Genomic DNA, 16,922 nt, shown 5'->3' with positions numbered 1-16,922 from the left:
ATAGGATGACAAAGAACAGGTCTGGTGTTTCTTTTCATGTTTTCACTGATTTTCACAGAGATACTTTGATTGAGCTCATACTGCATTATTATTTTTCTGGAGGGGAAGGTAAGACAAGGGGTGAAAACTTAGAAATCTGTAGTGGTTCAAATTTTGCAGATGAATATATTGAAATCTAAGTGATGAGCGGAGGCTTGGGCATCATGGTGGGGGACGTTTTGAAGGGAATGTCTGTCTCCTTGAACCAGCAGTATTTCAACTTTTAGGTAAAAATGGATAGATCTCATGGTCAGCACTATTACAGTACACCTGTCAAAAATTCAAAAATAATTCTGATTTGCCAAAAATGAACGTAAAGTGTACAATGTTGTGTGGTTTGTCACCTGGGACATTTATGTAATATGTGCAATGTTCCGGTACTACTGTCCTGGACTCACAGTATGTGGATGTCAAATCCAAATGAATCTTATTCAGGTGGAATATTTGGGAAAAAACATGAGGACGAATTAAGTGAAAATTTCCCCTTGGACAAAGATTTTCATCTCCTTCAATGGTTAACACCATGATATTTCAAATGTAAAATTGCAATGTGTAACTGGAACTGTGAGAAGTGATCTGCGGTAAAAAGCCTGGAAGTGGAAACACACAGTGCACGGAATGAACAGCAAGACAGAGGTGAGTTACCGGTCAGCTGCACTGCAATGCAATGTTAATAGCTTGTCAACAGTTAGGTTTATTAATGGTTATAGACACCAGGCTGCTAGAAGGGAACAATGGAACAATGTATACACAATGCGTGAATGAACTTGCAAATCTGGAAAAATTCAGTAAAAGCAGCACTACAAATACGTCCCCTTGTTCCAGAGTTTTGCAATCCAAACTATTGTGTTCTGCTACGGGGGATGGATCACATTACTTGGAAGATAGGGGACAACATTGAAAGATACACACCACCAACTGATACCAACTGCGATGACATTATGTAAATTGCGAAGTCAATTTGATTGTAACTGTCTTTGAAGTCAAACTGTAAAGTGCATAATTATATCGCTTCTGATATTTTCACCGTTGGTGGCGCTCTTTCAATGTCAAGATTAGCTTTTGCCGGATGGAGCATTCAAATGTAGAGTGGTGATTTTTAGTTTAAAATTCTCAAATAGTTCAATGTCAAGACTGAATCGTTCTCTCAGTACCCAATGTTTATTTGTGGTGGAGCAGGGAAATATTTATTGACCACCCCATCTCTCACATGTGTGGCTTCTTGGCAGATTCTGGCCAGGTCAAAGTTCCTCATTTCCTGAATGTATTGGTCAAGTTTAGTTGTCCTGACCCTGGTCACATCAAACTGGGGAAAAGGTTTGCTATGTGATGCAAAGAAATATGCAGTTAGGGTTATTTAGTGAAGGGAAAAAAAAGAAAATGACAATGTTTAAGAAGGAAATGTTTTTCTTTAATCGGAGTTGTACAGATTATTATCAAGTAATTTAAAATTCTTACTGGAGAAGAAGTTTTATTATTTCAAAATTTATCTGTTGGAAATTGACAGTATCAGTGGATTTCTGGTGTTCTTTACAATACTGGCAAAGTTGCCATCAACTCTTTATACACTATGTGTATTTGGTTGAGAAATAACGCAATATTCTCTGTATTCACTTGCTTAATGTTCTACCCAGTCCTGTACGTAATGCTAACTAATACTGTATGATCAAATTAAATCAAATGGCCAAGCAATTAATAATCCATAAGCAAGCAAAATGGTGAAATTATTAAAAATATTCAGAAGTCTCATAGATCCTACTCAGCTGAGTAGACATCTACAAAAGATAATATCATATTTCCACCGAAACAGATATCAACACACACATAGCAATGGCTTCATCCATTTTACAGAGCTCAAACACTCAATAATTATGCAAAAAGGTCTACTATCAAAAGTAATACAATTCCAGAGTCTTCAAGAAATTTCATAAGACAACTTACCTACAGTCTTGTATGAGGTTATCTAACAATGCAATGAGTTGTGTGGCGACTTCTGCTGTTGGTGCTGCTGCTCTGATGGCAATCTGTACTTTCCTCAAGTTGGTTTGCTGTGTGCAGGAAAACAGAGAGCAATAAAGTCGACTAAACTGTGATTCAAGTTTACAGAGTTTAATTGACGCATTCAGATTTAAGCACTCTGCACGTGGGTAAACTTGGGAACAGGTCAAGTTTGAACACAGTAAACAATGTCAAAGATGCCATGCACTTGTCTGGATGAGCATGAAAGTTTAAATTTTCATCCACAAAATCAGAGAATCATTATTAACACATATTTCATATGAAACAATGTCTTTTTCTGTATGAACTGTGACACAAAATTACATAAATTTAGCTTGAAACATTGTAACCATTTCAGTTTTGCAAAAGATCAATATTTCTTCTCCAACAAGTATTGTCTATAAACTTTCCAAGTGTTTTCATTCCTCTGAACAAATCCAAAAGAGTCAATAAGAACTATCTCACTAACTAACTCTGACAAATAAATCATATGGAAGTAAAACTTAGGAAAGAATAGTAAAAAAATTAATTCATGTCCTTGTAAATTCACCCTCTCCTCTCATTGCTGAACAAATGGTAATAAAGGAAAACTATTTGCAAACCACAAAATTTGCCATTGTCAGTGACAGTCATTTTATGAAGCATTACTGTCACCACTTGACTGCCACAAATTGCTACCAAATGTACTGTGAACACACACAGCATCTCATTGGAAATTTCTGGCACTCAAAGTAGTCACACGGTTAAGATGTCTAAACCTGGAGGTCAACCATGAATTAACACGTACCAGTCTGTCCACCATCTTTAGAAGGATGTTGAGCGGTTCCAATCTGAAACTAATATCTTCCCAGTGAGAGTTGACTATGACACAGGGTTTGTTGTCACCCCATGGCAGGAAATAGTAATTACACCCATCAAACACAGCATTGGTTGGCTGAGTTGTCGACGCCTGCGGCACAATGGTTGTGTCCAAGCGGTTGCCATAGTTACCAATGCTGAGTTCAAACTGAACGGGTCCATCAGTGACACTGATCATGGTCGCTTCCGCAAAGGCACCATACAGGAGAAACTTACGACGGCGTTGGAATTTGTGCACTGCCAGGACATCGTGGTTGTGAACTTCATCCACGGGTATTTCTGGATAGTCTCCTAGCTTGGTCTCCAAGGAGACCAGAGCGCGCCCACGATATGCGACTCCTTCACCCTGCAAATTTGAATACACACAGGAATCATAATTGGATTCAGTTGCAAGGAGTGACCCATATGAATCCAAGAAAATGGCACTGATTTCAACAGTGGGTTCAACAGAAATTCACAAAACATTTTCTCTGTTTTGCATAATCACAGCAGTTTACAGTAGGAGCATACAGAGCAATTTTTATAGTTTTATTCAGAATACAGGTGGGAACAAAATATCATTTTAAAATTTATGAGACTGACATTGTTACATATGAATGACAGAACTGTTATCTAGTTATGTTATTTTAACACCAACAGGCCCTACCATACTGTTATTTGTATGTCGTTCATAAACTAACATTGAAATTGTTATAGGTACTTATATGTGTATGCACAGATCTTGTGAAAACTTTCATTTCAAATATGAGACACTATTTACAACTTCAAACAGTGCATGCCATGACAGCAAGAAAGCTGGACTCTAAAATTACAGAGCGTTTTACTAATTGTTGACATTGCTATGTTACTCAGTGTTCAATTATCAACTGTTTTCACCCCTGCTTACTAAGGTGGACACGGCCATTCCAAGAAATTCTTTGGGCCAATCACTGAGCTTGGACAGAATAACAGGGATAACAGAGAAATGACAAACTGGTGGAACTGATCCTGAGCCGTACCTTTCCCAGATTGAGATCTTCGTACTCATCAGGCAAGTCTGAAAATTCTCTTGTTGATCCATAAAAGTTGATAAAAGTTGGTCCAAAAGTTGGTAGAAAACCTACATTTGGAATATAGCAGAAATGGCATTTAGAAATACCCCTTATATGCATGTACTTATACCCTTCTTGGTATGGCAACATGCATGATTGACTGTTTATTTGACTATATCTGTCACACACCTTCCACAAATTTGCTATTCTGTACACATCAATAAACAGGAATAAGGTTCTGTTTTCTTCTCTCATTTGCATATACAAGGTGACACTGATGAAACAAGTCACTTGGCTCGATTGTTTTGCCAAAGTGATCGCAGGAAACCTTAATCCATTTTTTTGAATATCCACAGCACAGGTCTAAAACATAGTTCCTGTCTTGTGCACTGGATAGCAACATTGTCAAAACACAGTGGAAACTGCACGACAGTGTAAATGACAATCATGCATTATGATGTTCAGACGAGAATGCACATCATGAGTTGTGTCAATGAAGTGTGAAATAGCAGTAAAACCTTTCTAAACTGAACCATAACTACACTGGATTATGTGAGAAACAGTGACGAGGAAGTGATATACACCAAAACTGAGGTCAACCCATCATGGAGACTTTTCCTGAAGTTTTCCTTTGATGGGACAAATGTTCAGTTGTGACAGATTTTACTGTATTTTTGCTATATGAATGAAAAAATTCAGAAGAAAGAGAATGACTCTGATTAAATCAGAGGCTTGCTAGCACATCAATCGACATCAGCCGGAGAAGAGAAAATCAAGAGAAAACCTACATGAGGAGAGAAGTATTGTTAGTTAATGATTTTACTAAGAACTATGAACTAGTAAGATAATGACACATCATGGCAAAGAGATGACAATTCTTGCTGAGGAACGTCGCAGGTGTTCATGGATGCCTTCAAACAATGGATACAGCTTCGACATGTTCATGCCGCCCATGAGACTTAAATGAGTTATGGATCTGGATGAATGAATGTGGCATGGAATGACACGGAATGGCCGGAAATCAGTCTTTCATTACGATGGCATCCCCCATGTAGACAGTGTATCCCCCAATGACAGCTATCTGTCACATCCGTGCACAATCCTATCATGATGTTTGGCAGGCAAATTAAATCAAAGCAGGGCAGAGCAGAGTGGTGCAAAATATAAGCAAACAGAAAATTAATAAAGTACATAGGAAGCAGAAATTATGCACTTTCAAACATTCATAAATATTCAACCAATATAATTTCAGATTATTTTTTAAAGAATGTGATAAATCTGATCTCTTAGGTACGCTGACATGAACTTTATGGCAATATTGTAATAAAACATAATATATATGAAATAATTTTTCATTTTACATATTCTGTTGAAGGTTTCAATCACTGCGTATTATCATGAGAACTAAGCTGGTCTTTGCAATAATGGGATTTTCTTGCCTTTCTTATCCATTTTTTATCTTTTTTCTAAAACATTTTAGCTTGAGACTATTTTTGCAACAATTATATTTTATTTTATTTTTCACACAAACTGCAAGTTGTTTCTTCACATCTCTGTCAGAATTTTTGGGGGTGAAAGATGGAAGCTCCACAAGTGGGTCTACTAATTTTTAGTGAGGTACTACATATTGTGCATATCATCTGAGTTGTGCATTGGATGTATAGTTCTAGGAACAACTACACTGTGGATTGAAGGGTTAAACAGACATGACATACAGCACGGTCCCTTAATAAATCCATCTTTTTCCTCAGACAGTGACAGACTGCAGTATAACAGAATAGTCTAACAAATGCTCGATAACTCTTTGTGTGAATCAAAGATAACAGTATTAAGGGATCTGAGTGTACGATACTAGTACTTTGACATTTTATAGTTCTATGCTATTGGGAATTCTACGAAGATATGGTACAGATTCACAGATATTAGATCAATGCTATTTTGATATTTCAAAGTTCATTCTCATGAGGAACAGTCCTGGTCTACATTTTATCGAAAACACTACATGTACAGTACCAAGGAAGGGGGAGTGGGGCCTTGTTTTTGTATACAAAAGTTTGACTGACAATTATGGTTTTGTTTCTGTACGCCTACTGTGTCATTTGTCGATGATTATGGTGATATGTCGATCAAAGTTTTGTTTTTTTTCTTTTTGCTGGTAACTAAAAATGTCTTTCTGGACAAATAAGGTAAAAATCAATTAAACTTGATGGTAATATCCTGACAAAAATTGATTACACAGTTGACACCTGGTAATTTGAGGGCCAATGGCAGAAAGCTTTTGTGAATTCTGAAATTTCGTTGAATTTGCTAGAGGAGAGAATTGATCAACATTTGCTACACACATATACTGAAAGGTTAGCATAGTTTGTGTTACAGACAGATAAAGACAGAGCAAGCCATTAGCTTTCTAACCCTTTGTTAATTAAACAAAAATGCTGCAACCAAAGTCTTTTTGAAAGACAGCTCTAGGGTGACCCATATTCCAGATATGCATTCATTTATTTGAAAAACAGAGTTTCATTTATGAAAATACATTAGAGTCAAATTACTGCATTTGCTAAGAGTTCACTTTAAGGGAAAACTTGCTCTCCTTCCCATGAATAAATGAAATTGATAAAAATGTGTGAAATTTAAGATTTAAGTTGCTACTGTCATATGTCTTGACGGTGAGCAATTTCTGATCGCATGTAATTTAGAGCAAACTTTATTCATGAATTCTGTCATCAAACCAGATTTTCTGAGAACGGCGCATATGCGACTTTGTCGGGTAGAGAACTACACCATTGTCATGTACAAGAATGCAGTCACGATTATGAATCACCCTCAAATCAACGAAAAAGCGGTTTTACTCTAGCATCCCTAAATACCACAACGACACTCCCAACTCCCAGACAAGCATGTAGTAAGGAGAAATCTGCAATTTAGTTGGTTAATTGGCAAGGCTCATCAGTAATTAGTTAATTAGAGGGCTGATTGAGCTGACACCTGGGGACAGCAAAGCAATTTCCCCCTGTCTCTCACTTTATCACCTCAACTACTTTTACAGTATTTTCACATGAGCAGCAAAAGCATTTCTACCTATGCAGGTTAATCTACCAAATATTACCTCGATCTTCATCTGAAATGAGACAGTAAAATAATAAAACATTATGACAACACATTCTACAACAAAAATAAAACTAAAACATAAGTTCATCCCTCATGATATAATTAAAGAAATAACTGGTGCAAACAATTTAGAATACCGGTACATATAAAAAGTATTGCAGAGTGTAAAATATAAAGAGCTGACACACTGCAAAATAAATGACACATACAAAATATGTGATGTACGGGGTGCATTTACAGTTAACCTGTTCAAGCCTGAATGCCTATACATGTACGGTGAAGTTGTACAGGTATGCTACATGTAACTGTAGAAGTCAGGCTTGGACAGACTAAACTTGGTGCATAGTTAGGGCAACTATACATTCTCAAAGATTAAAACAAAAAAAAGATTGCAGAGCAAAAGCAAATATGTTTCAAACGGGAGTAGTGCTTATAATAACTGTAAAATTTAATCCAAAAAATAGTTCCTTTACCTTTTCCAATGGAAGCATTTAGTCAAAATGGTTACCTTTGATTTTTCCTTCTGATAAAGAGGGTTCAACATTCTTCTAACATTACAAAAGTGTTGGTGAACAACAGTGAGAAGCTTAGGAGATCATGTGTTAAAATCAGTTATTCTCACTGTGCTGGACATGGAATTGTTATGATGGCAACTTACCGTCTTCTTCACCAGGAGAAGATATTGCTGATAGATCTAAATTAAATGTACCAATGGTATCATCTGTTGACAAACGATCCCTACATGAAAGAAAGGAGACATTTCAGAATTATTGTGATCCAGACTAGAATTCAAATGAAAACATTAGCACTGTATTTTACACTTATGGACACCATGTTGACAAGCTGAATAGTAGGTGTGTCAACATGCTTCGGGGAGCAGCACCAGAACTTGAAATTAAAAAAACAAAACAAAAAATGATGAAAAAATCATCAAAAGTTAAAGCTACTGGTTTTTAAACCACACAACTTCACAAATACAAAATAAAGCACTCACCAGTCCCTCATGATAAATTTCATTCTTTCGCACATTGATGGAAACTGAAACCAATAAACAGAATTATTTTTAATAATATTTTTCTCATCATACTGGACTACATGAGACTCATGTCCAACAAAAAAGGAGTTCACTTAAGGTAGAACCTGCCTCGGGGACAGACAGTCGGACTCTCACATTTCTACAATTCTTTACTCATCTACTACTTGTGGGGGCTCATTTTAAAGCTCTTGGAGAAATAAAAACTTTTACCATCTTAGTTTTTCGAAAATCTAAAATTTAATTTTTTCGCCATAGAGCTAATACAGGAATGGCATCCACTTTGAATTTCAAAAATTGCAAAATGTTGAGCAATTTGTTTTCGTTAGTTCCAAACTTTGCACGGTGACCCCCGATTTTTTTGTTGCTTTGGTAAGAGAATGGTTGAAAGTTTCATTCAGGAAATTTTAAGCAAAAGTTTAAGTCTTTCACTTTCGAGGTGTATACTACCTTAATATCAGTTAAAACAAGAACCATCTGATATAAACACAGATTTGGAAACTGAATAGCTTTTTCAACACCTTTTAGAGGTCAACATTTTTGCTGCATACTCAACTCAAGCTAAAAGTAAATTTGTAAAATGTTAGAAAAAAATGCCAATTAAGGGTGGCATTATGTGGGGAATGGTCAATTCAAAAGACTTGCCGCCATCCCGTTGAAAAGCTAATACATAGATTATTGAAGTATCTAATGATGGGCTGTGGTATTTTGGGAATTGCAAGCCAAGAACTTATTTTAAGATTATAACATGCAAAAATTTTGATGACTTTGATCTGATGATTAGTGGTTTATTAAAAAAAATTTTTTTTGTAAAATCAACTCATTAATATGTAATTGTTTATCAATGAAACTTGATACAATGAGTAATCAGCGTTACACTAGGGAAATTATGCTGGATTGAAAGCATTGGACTGGCAATTGTAAAATAACTTGTAGTTCAAGGCATGACATCGACATCATCCAGACTGCATGGAAATCACTGTAGGAAGTGAAAGGTACAAACCCTGATGCCCAGTCTGAGTTCTTGGTTCCATTCTGGATGATCCGTTGTATAAATTGTTTTGCTCTTTACCTGTTACAGTTTCAAAATTAAAAAGAAAAATTCACATTAGCACGGAAAACTTGACCCATGAAACAGCAAAACAGAAGAGTCACAGCAAAGGTTTACAGGCAATTTGTTGGTCGACTTAATTCTCATACAGATCCAAGTCACTGTGCAAGGACTGTCCAAGCAAGCAGCGGCTACTAACGGTTTTGCCCAATATTTCGCTTGCTGTCATTTTACCCAGACTTTCTTCTCACATGTATCTGACCAGATATGAACTGAATATGCTCACGTGTTTACAACAGGTTCATTAATAGTAGTACGCTTCACAGAACAATAAGATATATGTTATCACTAAATGAAGCAGGTCTTTTTTCAACATCGCACAGTACTCTCAGATTTTAATCACTAATTACAAAACTTTATTTAATATGCAAATGAGCTGTTACTTAACTTGACACTGCTCAATGCTTCATGGGACAATTAGATATCCATCAGATCAACATTTGTAGCACAGTAATTTTAGAGTAATGTCACTAATTACAAAGTTCATTAAATATGCAAATAATCCCTATATTAACTTGACACTGTTCAATGATTCATAGCAACATTAAATATTTATCAGATCAATATCTGTAGCACGTTTCACAAAATTTGGTGCTGTAATTTCTGAGCTATATACCTAATTACAAGATTATTAAATATGCAAATGAACCCTTAATTAACTTTACACTACTAAATGCTTTACAACACAGTTAGATATCTGTCAGATCAGTATATGCAGTTTTCATCACATTTGATGCAGTTATTTCGGAGTTATATGACTAATTATAAAACTTCATGAAATATGCAAATGAGCTAATTATGAACTTGACACTATTCAATGCTTCTCAGTACAATTGGATATTTATCAGATCAACATCTGTAGCAAGTTTCATCAAATTTAACGCTGTAATTTTGGAGTAATATCACTAATTACAAAGTTCATTAAATATGCAAATAAACCCTTAATTAACTTCACACAAGTAAATGCTCTACACCACAATTAGATATCTGTCGGATCAGTATCTGCAACAGATTTCATCACATTTGGTGCAGTTATTTTGGACTTATATCACTAATTACAAAACTTCATAAAATATGCAAATGACCTATTTGTTAACTTGACACTGCCAAATCCTTCTCAGTACAATTAGATATTCATCAAAACAATATCTGTACCCAATTTCAAAGACTTGGGTGCCGTAATTTTAGAATTATATACCTAATTACAAAGTTCATTAAATATGCAAATGAACCCTTAATTAATATCACACTACTTAATGCTTTACACTACAGTTAGATATCAGTCGGATCAGTATCTACAGCAGATTTCATCACATTTGGTGAAGTTATATCGGAGTTATATGACTAATTACAGAACTTCATAAAATATGCAAATGACCTATTTATTAACTTGACACTGCCCAATGCTTCTAAGTATAATTAGATATATATCAGATCAATATTTGTTGCAAGTATCATCAAGTTTGGTGCAGTAATTTCAGAGTTATCTCACCAATGACAAAAGTTCGTTAAATATGCAAATGAGAAGGTAATTGACATGACACTCACAGCATCATCATAATGTTCTGAGATTGTCATCTGTGAAAAGTTTCATGAAATTTTGTGCAGTATTTCTTGATATATGTCTACACTGTCATTACCGTCTCCATAGGGAAACCATTGTACGGAAAAAAAACGATATTGCGTAACTTCATTAATATGCAAGCCACACTAAGCAAAATCTAATCAGTTCTTGCAAGTAGCATATGGTACCTGTCTACCAAATCTGACTTGAATCCGTTCAGGCGTTTTTGAGTTATCGTGTAAACAGACAGACAGACAGACACACACACACACACACTAACACACACACACACACACACACACACACACACACACACGGACAGACAGACAGACATCGCTATGACAATAGCCCACGTGTTTACACACGTGTGCTGAAAATGACACAGACAGTAAAGCAAACTGTCTTCAAGAAAACAATTACACTAAATTTGGCAGGTGTTGACCGTGCTTCTTGTTTTGAAAAAAAGTAAAATTCTGGCTTGATCTTGAGCCTTTGATCTGCTGGACAATTGACATCATGGGATACAAATACTTCGACCAACAGAACTTTGTTAACATGAGCATGAAACTTACTTGGAGTTCCTTGTATGTCAATGCTTTTGAAAAGCAATTTGAACATACACAGCAATGAACCAAATAACGTAATACACATTTCTTTACATAGCAGGGATGCAAGTCATCAGAAAGTTGACAGCTGTCGCACTTACACTTTTGCCAGCAAACTGAAAGACAAAGTATGGATCTACAAGTTCTTTCTGTTCCTCGCCCACACCCAGGACTTTTTTCACACCTTCAAAATAACCAGGATCCACTGCAAAAAAAATCACAAACAAAATGTTAGACAAATCATCTAGTTTGGACAGGTTCATAGCTACACAAGCCTCTATTTAGATACATACAGCTTCCCACATTGGAACACTTTTTTGATATCTGATTGATGAAATATCTTCCACAGTAAATACATGTAAATCATACTTAACTTTGTGAGAAGAACAATAAGTATGAACTATGAGCACAGCTGACTGACAACTTGTGGTAAATGATTACACACACAAACATCGTTATTGTAATTCAAATCACAGGTTGTAAAATAAAATTAGAGTCATGAAACATATAATGTCTATGATTATTGTCACACATAAAATTAAAGTGTGCATAAAACTTTGTGTGTAGCAAACAAATATAGTTCCTTGAAACTAATTGGGCAGTGCCTTTGCTGATAGAACTGGCGACAGAAAATTCACTAAAGCTCATATTTAACATTCCTGTCTTAGATTTAGTAGCCACAATTGCAGAACATTTTCAACCAGAATTCAACTGGCAATTACAACTTATGCAATATTAATATTTCCATTCAGACATGTTACATTTCGCAACTTAACATGTCACTTTCTCGGTACTGTCAACAAACTTCAACTGTTAAACAAAAACATAAATTATTTATTCCAATATCACACCATTGCTCAAATCCTACATGTACTCATAAAACTTTCACGAAGCAAATGACTAAATAATCAGATTGATAGAGTGAATATTGTTGTGGAAAATGAATAACCAAGTCAATTATTATTCACATAAATCTGATGAAATAATGGTACTTTTTGGGAACAGAAGCACTGTGACTGCATATTAAACACACAAAAAATGTTCAAGATTTAAGTATATGAGGGCTTGTTTCTTTTTTTCACAATTTTTGACAACAGCTTTTTGCGCCCTACATTGTATTAATAAATCTATGAAACTAATATACTTTATGCATTTTAAGACTGTCAACATTTTGCCAGCCTTGCTGCCCAAGTCAGTAGACTGCTGGTGACTTGTCCAACATTACAAAAAGTGTAACAGTTGGGTTAAGGGGAGGTTTAATTACTTTCAGCATTAACATGGTCTATAATGGGACCATTATATTTGCACTTTGGGCAATAAATGCCAAGCATACCTTAACACAGGCCCCTCCCTCAGCATTAAAATGGTCTATAATGGGGCTATTGTTTTTGTACTTTGGGCCAAAAATGCCAATCCCAAAATTAGTCATTGTTTGATTGTCCCATGAAATGCACGAAATAACGTCAGAATCAACAGAGTGCACCTTGAATAACCCCACCTTAATTCAGGTCCCACCTCCTGCCTCCAAACTTCCTGATGGATACTTTTTCACATGTTGTTTTGTAAATGTCCACTTCAAACTATACGGTATAAAATAATGGCATGGGCTTTTAAGTCAAGTTTTTGCTTTTCATAATCAAACTGACGATCAATGTGTGCAGGGAATTATTGACCTCTTGTGAAAAATCTTGTACTTTGATAGGCTAACATACGTCAAATACGAAAGGCCACACAGTAAGGTGCTGTAAAATTGAAATTGTACACACTTGCATGTACATGGTGGAACATCCAGAAGCTTTCTAAAGAGTATTTCCGATCTGTGCTATTCTCTTACACAGGCAAAAAGGAATCATAGAAAACTTTACAAAAGAAACTGGGCTGATTTATTCTTATTTTTCACAAAAACATTTTACTTAATGCTACAGGTATATCTACTAGCATTGCTCTCTACAACATAGTGGAGTACATCGATAAAATACACCGACGTGAAAAAATCTATATGGCTCAACATTTACGGAAAATAACAGGCTGTATCTTCCTGACCTTAAACCACATATTCAATAGTTTTGAGTGCTCCATTTTACTTCCCAAAGCATCTGTGCCCTACAAACACATCCTGCTTTAGCGCAGGTGTGACTGTTCCTATCATCTTGGGATCACTGAAAAATTCTTTACACTATCAATACGATCAATGGTTGTACTTGTTGGTCTCTTGAGAGGCAATGCTTTACATAGAGGCTGCTATCAGGTCTTATCATCACACAGGTGATAAATCAACGTCCATATGTTAAAACCTACAGAACACATCCCACAAATCATCAACCATGGGGGTCAATGACCAGAGGGAAAGGACAATTTTTTAAGACAGCGCCCCCAGGAGTCATAAATGACTCTATATGAATCTATTTTTCTACTGATATGCATTCAAGGAAGCAGTGGTTTAAATGAAGGGTTAGCGTGAGACATACAAACTTCAGAGAAAATACATGAGTGGTGATTCATCATTTTTTAAAAACCTGCACATTAAAAAACTTTCTTGAATGGTTTCACAACCGAAGTGATATCTATATTACAATCGTATCCTTACACTGATTTTGGGAAATACAATTCTTGGAAAACCCCCATAAACCTTATACCAACGTGCAGTTTTTCATAAAAACAGTTGTAAGCCTCCCATTAAAATGTAAAATTTATTACAGTCATTGTTGGAACAGGATGTAGTGTATGTGGGCAGGGCAAGACAATCTTGATAGTGTACCTTGAAGGATAGACAGCTATAATAGCTGTATACTGGTTTATTTATTTAATAGGCAAGGCTTGACAAAATAAGGTCCGCCCTTGAAGGAAAAAAAACACTGACAATAAACAGTATCCACACAACAGAATTGGACATACGGGAAAATCATTCTGGTAATAAACACAATATTTATTAAGTTGACTACATTTTGTAAATTTTAAACATTCTCATGGTCTTCAAACAGGAACATCTTGATCTTGAAGACTTCCACAACTGAAACCGAGAAAAACAGAACATCATTCAGGAATAACATATGCGAGATAGCACATAAAATATCTAATTGTGTGTTTAATGTTGCAATGTTTTTGAGGAAATTTGAACCCCAAGCTGGCCAGTGCAATGTCCTTGCATATCGCCCTCTGTAATTTGTAAACACTGAGTACAGGCAAAAAAAGCCTCTCAAACACCAACTTTATAAGTGACAAATTTTTTAAGTGACTTGTCCTTTGTGAGCTATGGGAAATGTGTGTGCTTTATGAGAACAGACAGTTAAGATCATATCAGAGATGCAACTCAGTTCAGAGGATACCGTCTCTCAAGGTTTCACTTCAACTTGCACTTTCTTTCCACGGAAGAATTACTGTGAAAAATTTTCCATGTTAAACTGCAACTGGGAATTTCCAGGCGGAAGTACCTTGGCAAGCTTCCAAGAAGCAGACATATACCGTTGATGAAGTCATTCACATGAAAAGTGCAATATATCCAACCACACTGTATAAACACATGGGTATATCTCAACTATTTTCCAATCACATTCCTTAACCGATTATATTTTCACTTTAAACTGACCTGTCACTGAAACTGTCCCACTTTTGTAGTTTTCTGTTGAATTTTAGTTTTCTCAGCTACCCGTGGGACGGCTTTATGTTTATCTTTCACACTGGACAAACTTATATACATACAGTTCAAATGGATCTGCACATGTTAGATAGTGTACCAAATATCAAAATAAATCCATATGACTGAGGACCTCTTCTTCTATGATACCCCAAATAGTCTACAATTTATCCAATTTAACCCTTTTCCTGCCAAGTCCATATTTCACCACCAGGTCAAGATGGTTAAAATTAATGAAACACAACGTATTCCATATGATGTATTGTAACATAATACTGTATATTTGAAGGCTGTTGAAAACTTAATACTGTAAAGTTGATTTTTTTTTGACAAAAGATGCTATAACATATCAAGCCAAGTGGGTGAAAATACGTCATGTTTTGGCTCAATACCGCTTTTTACTGACTTGGCTGATGGGGAAGGGATACAGTTATTACTGTCTGGCAGGAAAAGGGTTAATACTTTCATGTTGATGCATCCTACACATACCAGAGCCCAAAAATTAGATTTGAGGCAAGCCCAACATCTCAGACTTTCATGTTGGACAATGACCCAATGTTCGACCTTATCAAGTTGCGTCGTGGCAGTACCAGGATACCAGTATATCTACTTTGCTGAAATTTGAGATTCTCCTGTGTGTAGGCACAGTGATTTCAAACATCACTGCGTGACCAACTGAAGTCTTTCTGTCTGGCTAGGTTTATCTTGAAGAATATAAATGCTCTGTAGATGCACTGCAAATATCAACAGTCAAGTCTGAAGCCCCTGTGAAATATCAGCGTCCTGTTTTCAAACATTTCAAAAATGTGGGGATGTGTTCAATGAAACATAAGTTTGGCTTCAACATTTCATCCAGCGTTTTATTTCCATCAGCAGAGTCACTGAACTTCATTTCTTCATGTTACTATTACAGTATTATCAAATTTATTTTTAATTAATATTTGCATATGAAGAATGTATTTTTAAGGACACTATTACTACAAAGTAATGTAAATTTGTTTACTTAAATGTAAACAATTAATTGTGACTATAATCACTTGCTACTACACCTGTTTCAGTACATGTGTAAAGCATCAAGTGTGACATATATATTTTGTTAATCATCCAGAAGATAACAGACAAGCACACAGCAATTTGATATAATTCACATGCAGGGATTGGCTACATCTGTACCTTTGCTGATCATTTGCTGTTTTCCTACTCCATTGCCTCAGTGCAGCGGTCTAGTATCTATCTTGTGATATATCCTAGACTATTGTAAAGCAATCTAGCATCTATCCTGTGATACATCATAGACTATTGTACAGCAATCTAGCATCTATCCTGTGATACATCATAGACTATTGTACAGCAATCTAGCATCTATCCTGTGATACATCCTAGACTATTGTACAGCAATCTAGCATCTATCCTGTGATACATCCTAGACTATTGTACAGCAATCTAGTATCTATCCTGTGATATATCCTAGACTATTGTACAGCAATCTAGCATCTATCCTGTGATACATCATAGACTATTGTACAGCAATCTAGCATCTATCCTGTGATACATCATAGACTATTGTACAGCAATCTAGTATCTATCCTGTGATATATCCTAGACTATTGTACAGCAATCTAGTATCTATCCTGTGATACATCCTAGACTATTGTACAGCAATCTAGCATCTATCCTGTGATACATCATAGACTATTGTACAGCAATCTAGCATCTATCCTGTGATACATCATAGACTATTGTACAGCAATCTAGCATCTATCCTGTGATACATCCTAGACTATTGTACAGCAATCTAGTATCTATCCTGTGATATATCCTAGACTATTGTACAGCAATCTAGTATCTATCCTGTGATATATCCTAGACTATTGTACAGCAATCTAGTATCTATCCTGTGATACATCCTAGACTATTGTACAGCAATCTAGTATCTATCCT

At 35.8% G+C, this 16,922-nt stretch overlaps 1 protein-coding gene across 41 annotated transcripts in view; it reads right to left on the bottom strand.

Moving 5' to 3' along the window:
• The window catches only part of LOC139120453 (myoferlin-like), a 137,903-nt gene that overhangs the window by 44,508 nt on the left and 76,473 nt on the right, over positions 1 to 16,922 (bottom strand). For 30 of the 41 annotated variants that reach the window (XM_070684864.1, XM_070684863.1, XM_070684867.1 and 27 more), the window contains 9 exons: positions 11,449 to 11,552; positions 9,071 to 9,139; positions 8,029 to 8,072; positions 7,693 to 7,772; positions 7,033 to 7,044; positions 3,894 to 3,994; positions 2,825 to 3,241; positions 1,981 to 2,087; positions 1,194 to 1,361 (listed from right to left, as the gene is read on the bottom strand). In XM_070684864.1, coding sequence (XP_070540965.1) covers positions 1,194 to 1,361; positions 1,981 to 2,087; positions 2,825 to 3,241; positions 3,894 to 3,994; positions 7,033 to 7,044; positions 7,693 to 7,772; positions 8,029 to 8,072; positions 9,071 to 9,139; positions 11,449 to 11,552 — 1,102 coding nt within the window. The remainder of the gene's footprint in view (positions 1 to 1,193; positions 1,362 to 1,980; positions 2,088 to 2,824; positions 3,242 to 3,893; positions 3,995 to 7,032; positions 7,045 to 7,692; positions 7,773 to 8,028; positions 8,073 to 9,070; positions 9,140 to 11,448; positions 11,553 to 16,922) is intronic. The other 11 variants (XM_070684865.1, XM_070684872.1, XM_070684876.1 and 8 more) reach the window with 3 other exon arrangements.

The sequence above is a fragment of the Ptychodera flava genome, chromosome 20 (assembly GCF_041260155.1).
Source record: "Ptychodera flava strain L36383 chromosome 20, AS_Pfla_20210202, whole genome shotgun sequence".
NCBI classification, from domain to species: domain Eukaryota; kingdom Metazoa; phylum Hemichordata; class Enteropneusta; family Ptychoderidae; genus Ptychodera; species Ptychodera flava.
Note: the sequence above shows the minus strand (reverse complement) of the source record. Positions and strands in the feature narration are given on the sequence as shown.